Below are 16,997 nucleotides of genomic sequence, written 5' to 3'. Positions count from 1 at the left end.
TAACTACTGCTTTTGCAGTGAGTCCCAGAAAGTGTGAGACCATGCATGAGTCCTTCAAAAGGAGTATATCAGATTCCGTAGCCCCCAGTTCCCTTGGATTAAGCCCCATTGAGTTTTGAAAGCCAGATTTTGGGGACCCTTATTTTTTTAGTGCAGCTATTGAGGTTTGGTATAAACCCCTTGTATCTCAGGGAGTAGCCCCAAACCATGAGATCTCTCCCTTAAGGGGGTTGCTTATTGGAGGTGAAATTTTTGATGAAACCATATGTCTACCTCTCCTACTTATCTCAGTGAGGCTTTTTTTATCCTTTGTTGTGGAGGGGGCGGGGGTGCTGTGTAGCTAGTTCTTTTTCAGTGGTAATTGTTCTATAGGTAGTTGTAGATTTGGTATGTCCATGGAAGGAGGTGCCATCTTGGACTACCCCACAATTGCTAGTTTTTTTCAAGGACTTTCACATCTATTTTCATTAAAGATATTGGCCACTAATTTTATGTTCTAGTAATATCTTTATTTGATTTGGTATCAGGGTAACTCTGGCCTCATAAAATGACTTTGAAAATATTCCCTCTTCAACTTTTCTGGAAGAGTTTCAGAAGGATTTACATTAATTCTTTTTTAAATGTGTGGTAGACTTCTCCAGGGAAACCATCCTAGGTTTTGTTATTTCCTGGGAGGTTTTGGATGAATGATTCAGTCTCCTTACTAATTATAGTTATGTTAAGATTTTCTCTTTCTTTATGATTCAGTTTTGGTAGGTTGTGTATTTCTAGGAATTTTACCTGTTTCTTCTAGGTTATCCAGTTTGTTACTGGTATTAGTCTCGTGTGATCCTTTTTATTTGTCACATAGTCAGTGATGCAGAAGTAGATAATTTTTTGGAATTCCCTTGCTTTTTCTATGATCCAACTTATGTCGGCAATTTGATCTCTGATTCCTCTGCTTTTTAAAAATTCAGTTTGTACATTTGCAAGTTCTTAGTTCACATACTATTGAAGCCTGGCTTGGAGAATTTTGAGCATGACTTTGCTAGCATGTGAGATGAGTGCAATTGTGTGGTAGTTTGAACATTCTTTGGCATTGACTTTCTTTGGGGTTGGAATGAAAACTGACCTTTTCCAGTCCTATGGATACTGCTGCCCTTTCCAAAATTGTTGGCATATTGAGTGCAGCACTTTCACAGCATCATCTTTTAGCATTTGAAATAGTTCAGCAGGAATTCCATCACCTCCGCTAGCTTTGTTCACTACCTTTGCTTCCTAAGGCCCACTTGAGTGCATACTCCAGGATGTCTGGTTCTAGGCACACCACCATGGTTATCTGGGTCATTAACACCTTTTTCATGTAGTTATCTGTGTATTCTTGCCACTTCTTCTTAATCTCTTCTGCTTCTGTTAGGTCCTTGTTGATTCTGTCCTTTATTGTGCCCATCTTTGCATGAAAATATGCAATTTTCATGAAGAGATTGCTAGTCTTTCCCATTGTAATGTTTTCCTCTATTTCTTTGCATTGTTCACTTAAGATTTTTTTTATCTCTTCTTGCTGTTCTCTGACTCTACATTCAGTTGGGTATATTCTTCCTTTCTTGTTTTGCTTCTCCTCTTTTCTCACCTATCTGTAAGGCCTCCTCAGATGGCCACTTTGCATTATTCCATTACTTTTTCTTGAGGATGGTTTTGGTCACTACTATCTGTGTACCCAAATGTTACAAATCTCTGTCCATAGTTCTTCAAGGCATTCCATCTACCAGATCTAATCCCTTTAATCTATTTGTCACCTCCACTATATAAGGGATTTGATTTAGGTCATACCCGAATGTAGGCATGTAGTCATGTATGGTTATGAGAGTTGGACCATAACGAAGACAGAACACCAAAGAATTGATGCTTTTGTACTGTGGTGCTAGAAAAGACTCTTGAGAGTCCCTTGGACAGCAAGGAGATCAAACCAGACAATTCTAAAGGAAATCAACCCTGAATACTCATTGGAAGGACTGATGCTGAAGCTGAAGCTCTAATACTTTGGCCAGCTGATGGAAAGAGCTGACTTATTGGAAAAGCCCCTGATGCTGGGAAATATTGAAGGCAGAAGGAGAAGAGGGCTACAGAGGATGAGATGGGTGGATGGTATGACTGATTCAGTGGACAGGAACTTGGACAACCTCTGGGAGATGTTAAGGGGATGGGGGGGCCTGGTGTCCTGCAGTCAATGTGGTTGCAGAGAGTTGCATATGACTTGGTGACTGAGCAACAACAACAGCAATACCTGAATGGCCTAGTGATTTTCCCTTCTTTCTTCAATTTAAGCTTTAATTTTGCAATGAGGAGCTGATGATCTGAGCACAGTCACACTCAGCTCCAGGTCTTGCTTTTGGTGGATGAATAGAGCTTCTCCATCTTCAGATGCCAAGAATATAGTCAATCTGATTTTGGTGTTGACCACCTGGTGATGTCCATATGTGGAGTTGACTCTTTTATTATTGGAAGAGAGTGTTTGCTATGACCGGTGTATCCTCTTGGCAAAACTCTGTTAGCCTTTGCCCTGCTTCATTTTGCACTCCAAAGCCGAACTTGCTTGTCACTCCTGGTATCTCTTGACTTCCTACTTTTTCATTCTAGTCCCCTATAATGAAAAGGACATCTTTTTTTGGTGTTAGTTCTAGAAGATCAGGTAGGTCTTCATAGAACCGTTCAGCTTCTTCAGCATTAGTGGTTAGGGCATAGTCTTAGATTACTGTGATGTTACATGATTTGCCTTGGAAGTGAAACGAGATCATTCTGTTGTTTTTGAGGTTGTACCCAAGTCCTGCATTATGAACTTTGTTTTATTGACCATGAGGGCTATTCAATTTCTTCTAGGGATTCTTGCCCACGGTAGTAGATATAAAGGTCATCTGAATTAAATTTGTCCATTCCTGTCCATTTTAGTTGACAGATTCCTAAGATGTTGTTCACTTTTGCCATCTCCTGTTTGACCTTATCCAATTTACCTTGATTCATAGATCTAACACTCCAGGTTCCTATGTGATACTGTTCTTTACAGAATGGGACTTTACTTTCACTACCAGACACATCCACATCTTAGTGTTATTTACACTTTGGCTCAGCCTCTTCATTCTTTCTGGAACTATTTCTCCTGTCTTCCCTAGCAGCCTGTTGGACACCTATCCACCTGAGGTGGGGGCGGGGAATGGGTGGGGGTCTCATCTTCCAGTGTTATATCTTTTTTCCTTTTCATGCTGTTTGCGGGGTTCTCCAGGCAAGAATGCTGCAGTACTTTGGCATTCCTTCCTCCAGTAGACCATATTTGGTCAGAACTCTTCACCATGACCCATCTGTCTTGGGTGGCTCTGCACAGCGTGCCTTGTACCTTCATTGAGTTATACAAGGCTGTGATCTGTGTGATTATCACATGGTTATTGGTTAGCTTTCTGTGATTGTGGTTTTCATTCTGGAGACTGTGGGATTATAGTTTTTGCTTCTTCCGTCTGCCCTCTGATGAATGAGAATAAGAGGCTTATGCAAGCTTTCTGATTGGAGAGCCTGGCTGTGAGGAAAACTGGGTCCTCCTCTGGTGGGCAGGGCATGCTCAGTAAATCTTTAATCCGACTGTCTACTGATGGGTGAGGCTTTGTTCTCTCCCTGTCACCATCTATGTTTATACTCATAATATTTATTTTGCTTGTTTTAGAAATCAATATAAAGGAAATCAAACTACATACATACTTCAATTACTTAATTTCTGGAAGAGACCTGTTGAAATTTCCCTAATAGTGGATTCCTCAATTCATCTTTATCAGTTTTATTGTCTATATTTAGAAGTTGTGTTCCTCAGTGCATAAAAATTTTCTGGTTTTTCTCTTCCTAATGAACATAGGCTTTGATCATTATCAAATGACCCTCTTAATGCTAATAATCTGTTTTACCCTAAAATCTGTTAGCTCTGGAGTTCAATGTGTTAGTCATTCAGCTATGTCTGACTCTTTGTGACCCCATGGACTGTAGCCCACCAGGCACCTCTGTCTAAGGAATTCTTCAGCAAGAATACTATGATGGGTTACCATTTCCTTTTCCAGGGGATCTTCCCAACCCAGGGATGAACCCCCATCTCTTGCATTGCAGGCAGATTCTTTACCATCTGAGCCACCTACTTCAGCTATTTTGTGGCTGGTAAATTGCTTTGCATAAATCCTCCTATTTTTTTAATTTAATTTTCCTCATTTTTATGTTTTAGAGGTGTTTCCTATAAACAGTCTGTAACTAATTCCCCTTTAACTCAACTTTTATTCCTTTAAGATTATAAATTAATCTTGGAAGAGGAAGGAAAAAGGAACCTGGGCTTATTTGCCTCCCTGAAAGGGTTTTTTGGGGGGTTTTCATCAGGGGTGCCACTTTCACAGGCTAAATAGCTGCAGTGAGAGAATAGCAAAATTGAGTTCTCTTGGATCACTTAGCCCCTCTTCTGGGTTTGGAGCTAAGTTTTTTAAATATATTCTCCAACGTAAAATGTATCTTCATCAATGCCTTTTGAGACCGCACACTTGTTGGTAAGTTTTTGGTGTGAACTTATTTTTAGATACATGTTTTTATTAACCAATTGTAATTCAATACAAAGTTGTTTGCACATCCTAAAAAATTTATGATCCTCCCAAAAAAGTTTTTTCTCCTTCATCTAAGTCCCCTTTTCCACTTTGCTAATACTTCTATTCCATTACAACTCTTACTCTAGTTTTTATTTTAAATTGCCTTCTCCCATAGTAAATTATTAATTCATTGAGAATAAAGACTCTATATTATTCATATTTGTATGGTTCAGGACTACTATTACGCTTTTTATTAGACCTTGCACATAGTAGAAAATTAATAAAATGTCTGTTGAAAAAATGAACATATGAATAAATAACTAAACATTAGCTATCCTGTGATGGAATTTAAATATCACAACATTCTGACCTTTAGTCTGAACATTAAAACCTTAGAGTTCTAGAAGACCATTTTAGATATTAAGAGTTAGAAGTCACAGTATCAGTCAGGATTTTTTTATTGTAAATAAAGAAAACTCAACTAAAATATGATTGTATATGAGAAATTTAGGAATTCAAACACAGCTATACCCAGACCCCCAAAGATATCCTAAAACCCAATCACTTCATTTATTCACTGGTTTCATTCTCAGATTCTCTCCCCTTCTTGGTTTCCTTCTGTTTAGGTTTACATCATCCTTAATGCTATTCTGTCTTCCCAGTTGTTCCACTCTAAGCCAAAAATTTCTTTAGTTGGGCTAACTTGGGTTTCTGGCTCATTACTGAACCAACCACTGTTTCTAGGCATGTGGATTATGCTGATTTAGGTCCTTGTCGCATATCCATCCTTAAATTTAGTCAAGGGTACAGACACCTCCCCTCAAACTACATGAGGACAGACTGCTTCATTAAGCAAAATTGGGATGCTTTTGCCTGAAAAAAAGATGAATATATAGAACAGTATATGTTCATTTCAATAATCCATCTCTTCCTATTAAAAATAAGAAAGCTGAGCAAAACAGCTAGGTTATTGCCTAAACTCATGCAGTTTCTTAAATAGTGCTTATGTACAAAATAAGTCTGTGATAATATATTACAAACTTTTAAGCTTGAACAGTTTTTCATTTTTTGATTGTGTTTAGAACACAGCAATTATAAGCCAGGATATATCATGAAGGAAAGATTCTCATGCAGTCTATCACTCTGCTCCATTCCAAACCAAAAACCAGTCATGTAGGTAGATCTACTATTTGGCATAGTTATTGTTACAGCTAAAAATAAGACTAAACCTTTAATGGTTATAAGCTTACTAAAAGCAATAATACAAAATGTAGCTTTTAAAAAAGACTTACTTAAAGCTCTGGCTTATTGCCTAGTTAGAGGAACAGAACAAAACAAGAAAAATGTTGCCATGTTAAATAAAAGATATATAATGTTTGCCAAAATAGGAAGATTTTTGTTTTAGTTACTGGATGAATTGTTATTCAAAGAGCATTTGACTTTTAATAGCATGCATTTAGATGAACAAAAGATGTATTTTAATCTTAAAATTGATGATTGTGTTCAGATAGTTACTTTCTTCCGTAAGTTGTTCTCTCTTTTTTACTAGCTTGTATCAAGAAAGGAAGTAAGTTGAAGAACATTTCATATAAATAACGTGCTCCAGACTTTGCTAGTCTCTAAACAGATGTTAAAACACTACATATCTTCTCCATCTGTTTTCAGACTTTGTAGACACTCTATTATCCATCAGTATTTACTGTACAAGTATCAGATTAACAATTAGGCCTATTGCTTTAATTCTAGTACATTTTATGAAAAATGGTCTGGTTGAAGAGTTGACATACTGAGCAGATTATATGAATATTAACATATTGTTTAAAAAAAAGTTTATCAGATGTTTTCCAAGTTTTTGGATGACATGCAGTGTTTTGCTTATCTATCCTCTAAATCATTTTGATAATTTCCCAATGAGAAATGATTGGTATCAAATATTATTACACATCTGAGACTAATGCCTAATGAAAAAGTATTAACAGAGCTAAAAATGTTACTTTGTGTCCTTGTATTACTTTTACAGGGATTCATTGGAAACAGAGGGCCTTCTGGACCTCCTGGTCTCAAAGGAACTCAGGTATGGAGAAAATAAATATCCAGTCAGCAATTCTTCAAATTCAGATTTTTCTATTTTATTTTTTATGGGACTTTAGTTTTGGCTCAAAGAAAACTGCATTAGATGGACAATTTTTTGCCATTGAGGATTTCAAGTTACCGTTTTGTATTGGCAGTTATGGGATGGAATTTGGAATCATTTTAATGTTCTGAATTCACTAAGTGATTTATGAAGTGGTCTCTACAAAATGGCTGAAGAATCTGAGACCATAATCTCCCTCATATGGACTAGAATTTACATTTACCATTTGTGTCTATTTTATATTTCCAACCCATAAATTATTTTTAATTGAATTATGGACTGAGTAAAATGTTTTTAAATAAATATATCATTTAAGAGGTCTGTAAGTGTTCAGATGTGGTAAATATGAACTGTTTAAGATTTAAAAAATCAGTATGTTTAGCAAATATGTTAAATAGAATCAATATATTTATTATTTTAATTTTCTTATAGAATAAAGTATAAAAATTATTTGTTTTATGTTTCTCTGTTTTGTCTACCCATACAATATTTAATCCTTAGAAGAATGCACAAGATTTTATATTTTATGACATTGTAGCTGATTTGATCTCAAAAATGTTGGATCTGCAAATTAAATATAAGGAAACTCTAAACATTGAGCTCCATTTGTATAGGATCTGATATATCTTTATCTCTAAGGCTTAAGAAAGAACTGAGACTCAAAAACATTTGTTGAATAATTAAGAATCAGAATGTGCCGAGAGCAAACAGATTCTGTACCAATAATTTTTAATAAAACAATTTGTACTGAAATCCATCTATTTATATCAGAGATATAGAGTCCAAGAAAGTCAAGTCTGTCCTCATTTCACAATCTCAGTGATTCCTAATGCTGATTTTTCCAATGCCCTAATCACTTTCACTCTTATCTACTCTCAATTTTCTATGTTTATCTTATATCATCTACCAATTTAAAACTAATCCAAAAGTACATATCCTTCTTAATTTGATATGGGGTCATCAGACAAAAAATTTAAATGTTATGGGGTGACATAGTTCTAAAATATAAGAAAATCACAGAATTATTTTTATTACATTTCAGAAAGAGCTTCAGACTTCAGAATAAATGGAATAAGGGTTTACATTTTTAAATACCCATCTCATGAGGTCATGACATGTTCTGATCTTTGTTAAGGGAGAAGAAGGACCAACCGGATCCTTTGGAGAACTGGGGCCAAGAGTAGGTACCACATAAATAATTTTCAAAGAATGCTTCTCTTAAAACAATGGTTTTGTGTTTTTTAATAACACCAAAGTTTGTTTATAGCAAAGGGCAAAGATGAAAACAAACTATAGTGGTTTATGAAGTGGTCTCCATGGTCTATAGCCATACAACCCCCTCAAATAAAATAGTATTGTAACTAAAATTTTCCAAGGATATTTTAAATTGTATCATGCCTACTACATATTTGTGACACCATGGACTAGAGCCCATCAGGCTCTTCTGTCCATGGGATTTCCCCGGCAAGAATATTGGAGTGGGTTGCTGTTTTCTTCTCCAGGGATCTTCCTAACCCAGGGATTGAACCCCAGTCTCCTACATTGCAGTATTCTTTACCAACTGAGCTACCAGGGAAGCCCTACAACTGAAAATTCCCAGGGATATTTTAAATGATATTACACCTACTGTATATTTACTTATTCCTTCAGTTCATCCAGTCTCATGGTCTTAGTAATTTGTGCAAGTTATTTATCAAGTTTCTCAAAATGTCATACGAACCTAAATACATTAAGTATTTAGTGATACTTTGGAAATTTCTATTTTCTGAGTTTGTTAGTAAATTTATGGAAGGCAAATAAGATATTCCCTGGCCAACTATTTTTTCAGATAATATTGTGTGGTAATATATGAATTACTTGCTTTCATGTTCTAAAAATGAATTTTTTAAGAATTTGGGGATACATGATGAAAGTTTACAGTATCATAAAATAATTAAGGTGTGTACAACACATATATTTTAAGTCATTATTAGTCTCGCAGGAAATACCTCTCATTTTTTCTTGAGAAGATCATAATGTATGATGTTCATCACTGGATGAGATATAATGATCTCCTTAATCAAATCTTGTGTAATCAGACATCAGTTATTTGATATTAGAAACCACGTCCTATAGATTACTCCAGGATATTGGCTTTCTCTCCTCCAAGGATCTCATCCTCTTATATCCTTCAGCTACTTACTGCTATGGACAAACCCTTGACCTTATCATTCCAGTTACAGAAACCTCTTAATTTTTAATTTTAAACTTTTCATTCCCCAACCATCACCTCCTTTTTTTCTGTTGCATTCTCTCTTGTGGCCCAATCCAACAGTCCCAATAGAAATTTCAGTTCATTGATTCTAATATTCCATATTCCTTACCTCCCTCATGACCACGCATCTCTTCTAAATTTTAGGGTGCCCTTTGGATTGATTTGTAGACTTCTCTTTTCTTTATACACTTACTGCCTGGATGAACTGGTCCATTCTTATGGATTTAAATGCCATCAAATGCTAGTGATTTCCAAAATTATACGTTTAGATCAGAACCTTCTACCCTTAAACTCCGTACTTGTATTAAGTACCACAAGATCCCTCCCCTTAGAGGTCTAAGAAAACTATCAAATGGAAATGTCCAAAACTGAGCCTTTAATTTACCCTTCAAACTTGTTCTCCCACAGTCTACCTCGTTTCATTTGTCCTTTACACAGATTAAAAATGAATGAACTCTTTCTTGAATTCATTCTTGACTCTTTCTCTCACATTCTGCACATGACCTGCCCACAATTCCTGGAAGCTCTACTTTCAAACTATATACAGAATCTTACCACTTTCCACAGCCTCCTCTGATGTTGTTTTAGGCACTAAGTCATGTAGACTCTTTTGCAACCCAATGGAACGTAGCCCACCAGTCTCCTCTGTTCAAGGAATTTCCCATGCAAGAATACTGGAGTGGATTGCTATTTTCTTCTCCAGGGAATATTCCCAACTCAGGGATCAAACCTGCATCTCCTGCATTGGGAGGTGGATTCTTTACCACTGAACTAGCCGCGAGGGAAGCCCACCTCCTCTGTTACCATCCTGCTTATGCCACTGTCATCGCTCACATGGATTATTGCAGATGACTCCTCTTTGGACTCCCTGCTTCTGCTCTGACATCAGAGTGATCCTGTGAAGACACAGATCCTGGCACTTCTCAAAGCTTGCTAAGGCTTCCTGTCTTGCTTCGTTAAAACCAAAGCCCTTACTATAATCTCCAGGCCCTCATGACCTGGCTTCCTCTCCCCTATTCCCTTTTCATCCCTCATCTTCTTACTGATCTCCTCTCTTATGCTGTCTAGCTACATTCTTGCCTCAGGGCCTTTATACTGCTCTTTGCCTCTCTTAGAATGCTCTTCCCCCAAGTATCCATATAACTTTTCCCTTTTAAAAAGTCTTTACTCTATTGCCACCTTCTCATTGGGGTCTTTTTGGTTAGTCTTACCAAAATTTTAAAGAAACTGCCGCAACAGTTTATATCTCCTGTCCTGCTTAATTTGATGTTCTTCAAGTTTGCCACTACCTAGTATACCGTGTATTTTACTTATTTTTTTTTAAATTATGTCATCCTCCATAGAATGTAAGCTCTATAAAAGTGAAAGTGAAAGCCACTTAGTCGTGTTCCACTCTTTGTGACTCCATGGACTGTACAGTCCACGGAATTCTCCAGGCCAGAATACTGGAGTGGGTAGCCTTTCCCTTCTCCAGTGATCCTCCCAATCCAGGGATTGAACTCAGGTCTCCTATACTGTGGGCAGATTTTTTACCAGCTGAGCCCCCAGGGAAGCCCAGGAATACTGGAGTGGTAGCCTATCCCTTCTCCAGCGGATCTTCCTGGCCCAGGAATCAAACTGGAGTCTCCTGCATTGCAGGCAGATTCTTTACCAACTGAGCTATCAGGGAAGCCCTAAAGGCAAGTATATTTACTGCATTCCTCAATCCTCAGTTCCTAAAACAGTGCATGGCAAGTAGACAGACATGGTAGAATGAATGGCTCAGTTTGATAAAATGCATTTATCAAGTAATTTTGAAGTGTTTCATCTCATAGGATAGTCTGAATTTCATAAATTAGCAAACTTTCTGAAAGAAGAAGGATTAAACTTATCTTTTTTTCCCCTGTTCCCTTCTAAGGGAAAACCAGGTCCAAAGGGGTATGCCGGTGAACCAGGACCAGAAGGCTTGAAGGTAAAGCAACTGATTTTCTTACCAGTTACATATTATAATTTACAAAAGATAAATTTATGACTTTCAGAACAATATAAAATGAACACATATCAAAGATTTTATTCAACCCCCTTAATTGAGGGAACCAGTTATATGTTAAAGCTGGTTCAAATAGCATTTGAAATACTGTATGTCTTTATATCTTTATCTATATCTAGATATGTCTGTAAATATCTATGACTATGACTTTGTGTATGTCTGTAATTAGATGTGCATTTTAATAAAGAAATATTAAGATTTGTGGTTATATATAGGACAATAACAGGCTTCCCCAGTGGCCCAGTGGTAAAGAATCCATCTGCAAGGCAGGAGCAGCAGGAGATGCAGATTCGATCCCTGGGTCAGGAAGATCCCCTGGAGGAGAGCATGGCAACCCACTCAAGTATTCTTGCTGAAGAATCCCATGGACAGAGGATTCTGGCAGGCTACAGTCCACAGGGTGGCAATGAGTCGGACACAGCTGAAGCGACTTAGCATGCATGTGCATAGGATAATAAACTATAACTTTATTTCTTAAATCTGTTCCACTGGTAGAAAGCTACAAGTTAAAAATCTATAATGTTTAAATCTACATTTAAAAAATGTGTCTGTGTATCTTCACTAAGTCTGGGTCCTTTAACTGAAAGGATACAGTGAGTCTAAGTACATACTCTGGATCATCATTGGGTACTTTTAAGATTTTATGACATTTAAAAAAGGTACTACCAACCAACTTTTTTGCTTTGTGTTGAAGTTTTATCCAACAAATACAAAGTAATGCAGTGGTTTTTCATGTATAGCATTAAGTAAGGTCTGAAAGAAACTAACTTATGAGAATTGGTGATCAGTACAAATTTAAAATTTAATTAAAAATTGAATTGTATCACAGATTTATTGCTTAATTTCTTAAATCTGGAGTTCAGAGCTCATTATTTATATTAAACTCTTCATTTTTATTATACTGGAGATTAAGGGAAAAACAAACAACACTCTTTGAGGCCAATAATAAATATGAGCTAAAATATATTTTACTGTGTCAGCATGTGTGGGATTTATCTATACCTGACTCTCAAGTTACATAGAAGAACTCCCAGAAAATAGATGCATGGTATTTATAAATAGAAGTCTTAGTTCTCTTTACTGTAATTAATCCCTGTACTACCAAGCAACTAGAAAATTCACCATGAGCTACCATCCAGTCAAACTGGCAGGAAACTAATCTCAGTCATTACTGACATCCTGCCTCCTCCCTGGAGTTACATCAGCATCTGGGTGGCATCCGTGTTACCTAGGAAGTGAAGGAAGTTCTTTACTGATCAATCCTCATACTTGTTCCTACAGTTTCTTCTTTGGAATATCATATAGCTATTTCCTAGACCTGGCACTCCCTTGGGGGAATCTGGAACTCTGGGGGAGCACTTTGGAGACTGTTAAGAGCCACCACCTTTCACAGAACCCTAGGATCTCTGTTCTCTCCATAGGCCTGGAGGAATTATTCCTCTCTCTCTTTGCATCCTCAAAGACAACTCAACTCCTACATTCAGGCTGTCTGAAAACTGAAGCAGGAATGTAGGTAATCTGCAAGCAACTTTTGCTTTCTGCCTGTTAACACAGACCTCCCTTAAGATTATGTATCACAAAGGGTTCATCTCCCTAATTGGAATTTGAGAGGACCATTAAGTAGGAGAGGTTTTTTTAAAAAATTATATCTATATATGCATACACATATATATACACATGTATATATTGTGTATATAAATATAAAATCAAATCCTGCCACAAATTTTCTATAAAAGCTGTCTAATGAACTATTTTTTTTTCTAGTGGGATAAATTAATTAATTTATTTATTTTTAATTAATTTATTTTTTACTTGAAGGATAACTGCTTTACAGAATTTTGTTGTTTTTCTGTCAAACCTCAACATGGATCAGCCATAGGTATACATATGTCCCCTCCCTCTTGAACCTCCTTCCCATTGCCCTCCCGCTCCCACCCTTCTAGGTTGATACAGAGCTGTTGCTTGAGTTTTCTGAGACAAACAGCAAATTCCCATTGGCTATCTATTTTACATATGGTAATGCAAGTTTCCACATTACTCTCTCCTTACATGTCACCTTCTCCTCCCCCTCCCTGTGTTCATAAGTCTGTTCTCTTTGTCTGTTTCTCCATTTAGTTCAGTCACTCAGTCGTGTCCAACTCTTTGCGAACCCATGAATCACAGCACGCCACACCTCCCTGTCCATCACCAACTCCCAGAGTTCACTCAGATTCACGTCCATCGAGTCAGTGATGCCATCCAGCCATCTCATCCTCAGTCGTCCCCTTCTTCTCCTGCCCCAAATCCCTCCCAGCATCAGAGTCTTTTCCAATGAGTCAACTCTTTGCATGAGGTGGCCAAAGTACTGGAGTTTCAGCTTTAGCATCATTCCTTCCAAAGAAATCCCAGGGCTTATCTCCTTCAGAATGGACTGGTTGGATCTCCTTGCAGTCCAAGGGACTCTCAAGAGTCTTCTCCAACACCACAGTTCAAAAGCATCAACTCTTTGGCGCTCAGACTTCTTCACAGTCCAACTCTCACATCCATACATGACTACTAGAAAAACCATGGCCTTGACTAGATGGACTTTAGTTGGGAAAGTAATGTCTCTGCTTTTCAATATGCTATCTAGGTTGGTCATAACTTTTCTTCCAAGGAGTGTCTTTTAATTTCATGGCTGCAGTCACCATCTGCAGTGATTCTGGAGCCCCAAAAAATAGAGTCTGACACTGTTTCCACTGTTTCCCCATCTATTTCCCATGAAGTGAAGGAGCCAGATGCCATGATCTTCGTTTTCTGAATGTTGAGCTTTAAGCCAACTTTTTCACTCTCCTCTTTCACTTTCATCAAGAGGCTGTTTAGTTCTTCTTCATTTTCTGCCATAAGGGTGGTGTCATCTGCATATCTGAGGTTATTGATTTTTCTCCTGGCAATCTTGATTCCAGCTTGTGTTTCTTCCAGCCCAGTGTTTCTCATGATGTACTTTGCATAGAAGTTAAATAAGCAGGGTGACAATATACAGCCCTGACGTACTCCTTTTCCTAGTTGGAACCAGTCTGTTGTTCCATGTCCAGTTCTACCTGTTGCTTCCTGACCTGCATACAAATTTCTCAAGAGGCAGGTCAGGTGGTCTGGTATTCCCATCTCAGAATTTTCCACAGTTTATTGTGATGCACACAGTCAAAGGCTTTGGCCTAGTCAATAAAGCAGAAATAGATGTTTTTCTGGAACTCTCTTGCTTTTTTGATGATCCAGTGGATGTTGGCAATTAGATCTCTGGTTCCTCTGCCTTTTCTAAAATCAGCTTGAACATCAGGAAGTTCACAGTTCACATATTGCTGAAGCCTGGCTTGGAGAATTTTGAGCATTACTTTACTAGCCTGTGAGATGAGTGCAATTGTGCGGGAGTTTAAGCATTCTTTGGCATTGCCTTTCTTTGGGACTGGAATGAAAACTGAGTTTTTCCAGTCCTGTGGCCACTGCTGAGTTTTCCAAATTTGCTGGCATATTGAGTGCAGCACTTTCACAGCATCATCTTTCAGGATTTGAAATAGCTCAACTGGAATTCCATCACCTCCACTAGCTTTGTTCGTAGTGATGCTTTCTAAGGCCCTCTTGACTTCACATTCCAGGATGCCTGGCTCTAGATGAGTGATCACACCATCATGATTATCTGGGTCGCGAAGATCTTTTTTGTACATTTCTGTGTATTTCTTGCTGCCCTGCAAATAAATTATTCCATACCATCTTTCTAGATTCCATATATAAGCATTAGTATATGATATTTATCTTTCTCTTTCTGACTTAACTTCACTCTGCATAATAGGCTCTAGGTTCATCCACCTCATTAGAAGTGACTCAAATGCACACACATATACATACACACATATATATTGTATATATAAATATAAAGTCCTGCCACAAATTTTCTATAAAAGCCATCTAATGAACTCTTAAAAACTAGAATTTTCAGCATACTACTACAATGCTTTCTTCAATGCTTTATTTATTTATACAATGCTTTATTTGCTATTTATCTGAATGTATATGGAAATAGAAAAGCAAGTTTTTGTAGTCTTTGAAAGCTTATTTCAAACTGATTACCTATAGTAGTATTAGGTTTCAGTACTGAAAATCACCACCATCCAATAGAGTATAAAATATGAATTACAGATGTAGAGCTGCAATAAAAAGGTGGAAAGAAATAGGAGAGATTAATTTTAGTAATATATTTTATGTAACCCAAGATATAAAAATATTATCATTTCAACATGTTATCAGTATTAAAGTTATTAATGAGATTTTTGTACAAAGTCTTTGAAATACAGTGTGTATATTATATTTATATCACACTTCAGTTGAGACCAGTTAATTTCAAGTGCTGAGTAGCTATATATCATGAGTAACTACCATATTGTTTGGTGAGTGTAACTGTCCCACACTGCAAAATAATTATTACTTTTCAGATAGCAGGTAATCGTTTAATCTCCTTTCTCCGGTATAAATAAAATGTGCGTTCTTGTCAGATTAATTATACGTAGCACCCTAACCTGCTTTTCACTAGTCTGTGCTTTTGTTGGGGCTTTGCTCATGCCATTCCTCACCACTGAAAGTGATCCTTTCTCATGACCAGTGTAAAAGCCATCCAGGGCCCAACTCATACAGTTTGAAATACAGTTAAGAAATACAGTTTCATAATTTATTATTTGAAGCAACTGATGTTTGGATTTTTATCAATTTATTTTTAACTGGACGGTAATTGCTTACAATTTTGTATTGATTTCTGCCATACAACATGAATCCTCCATAAATATGCTTACATCATTTATACATACATACATAAATATAAACCTCCCTCCCAGCCCCACCTGATCCCACTTCTCTAGGTTATCACAGAGCACTGAGTTGAGCTACCTGTGTTATCGAGCAACTTCAACTAGCTCTCTGTTTGACATATAGTAAGGTATATGCTTCAGTGCTACTCTCTCAGTTCATCCCACCCTCTTCTTCCCCCACTGTGTCTACAAGTCTGTTCTCTATGTCTGCATCTCTACTCTTGCCCTGTAAATAGGGGTCATCAGTACCATTTTTCTGCATTCCATATATATGTGTTAATATACACTGTTTTTCTCTTTCTGACTTATTTCACTCTATAATAAGTTCTAGGCTCACCTGCCTCACTGGAACTGACTCAATTTGTTCCTTTGTATGACTGAGTAGTATCCAGTTGTATATATGTGTAATACCACAACTTGTTTATCCATTCCTCTGTCAGTGGTTGAACATCTGGGTTTCTTCCGTGTCCTAGCTATTGTAATTAGTGCTGCAGTGAATATTGGGGTATGTGTGTCTTTTTGAAATGCAATTTTCTCAAGGCATATTCTCAGTTGTGGGATTGCTGGGTCATATGGTAATTTTATTGCTAGTATTTTAAGGAATCTCCATACTCTTCTCCATAGAGGCTATATCAGTTTACATTTCCATCAACAGTGTAAGAGGGTTCTCTTTTCTCCATCATCTGTTTGTAGATTTTTTGATGATGTAGATTTTTGTAGATTTTTTGTAGATTTTTTGATGATGGCTGTTCTGATCAATGTGAGATGGTTTTGATTTGCATTTCTTTAATAATGAAAGATGTTGAGCATTTTTTCACAGGTTTATTGGCCACCTGTATGTCTTCTTTGGAGAAATGTTTGTTTAGGTCTTCTGCCCATTTTTTAATTGGGTCATTTGTTTTTCTGATAAGGTAGTATGGTATATGTACTATATCTTAACACTGCCAGTAGGCTATGGGATAGCAAAACCATAATTAGACACATTGGTATTTCTGTGGTGAAATGTAGGGATGTTCAAAGTAATCAAACTAACTTTATATAACTTGGGTCAGGCAAAAGCGTTGCTACCAAATAAACACAGGTTAGGTCAAGTTTGCCACCAAGTGTGTTGTGAAAAACTTTGGTTTTTTAGAGTTTTACAGATGGCAGAATTGTGGTTAAAGTTATGAACACATGTTACTTCTGC

The 16,997-nt window shown here is 37.1% G+C and overlaps 1 protein-coding gene across 5 annotated transcripts in view; it reads left to right on the top strand.

The window, feature by feature from the left end:
- The window catches only part of COL24A1 (collagen type XXIV alpha 1 chain), a 392,145-nt gene that overhangs the window by 182,584 nt on the left and 192,564 nt on the right, over positions 1–16,997 (top strand). For all 5 annotated transcript variants that reach the window (XM_069596518.1, XM_069596489.1, XM_069596509.1 and 2 more), the window contains 3 exons: positions 6,601–6,654; positions 7,850–7,894; positions 10,866–10,919. In XM_069596518.1, the coding sequence (XP_069452619.1) occupies positions 6,601–6,654; positions 7,850–7,894; positions 10,866–10,919 (153 nt within the window). The remainder of the gene's footprint in view (positions 1–6,600; positions 6,655–7,849; positions 7,895–10,865; positions 10,920–16,997) is intronic.

The sequence above is a fragment of the Ovis canadensis genome, chromosome 1 (assembly GCF_042477335.2).
Source record: "Ovis canadensis isolate MfBH-ARS-UI-01 breed Bighorn chromosome 1, ARS-UI_OviCan_v2, whole genome shotgun sequence".
Classification (NCBI taxonomy): domain Eukaryota; kingdom Metazoa; phylum Chordata; class Mammalia; order Artiodactyla; family Bovidae; genus Ovis; species Ovis canadensis.
This window is presented reverse-complemented; position numbering and strand designations above follow the sequence as displayed.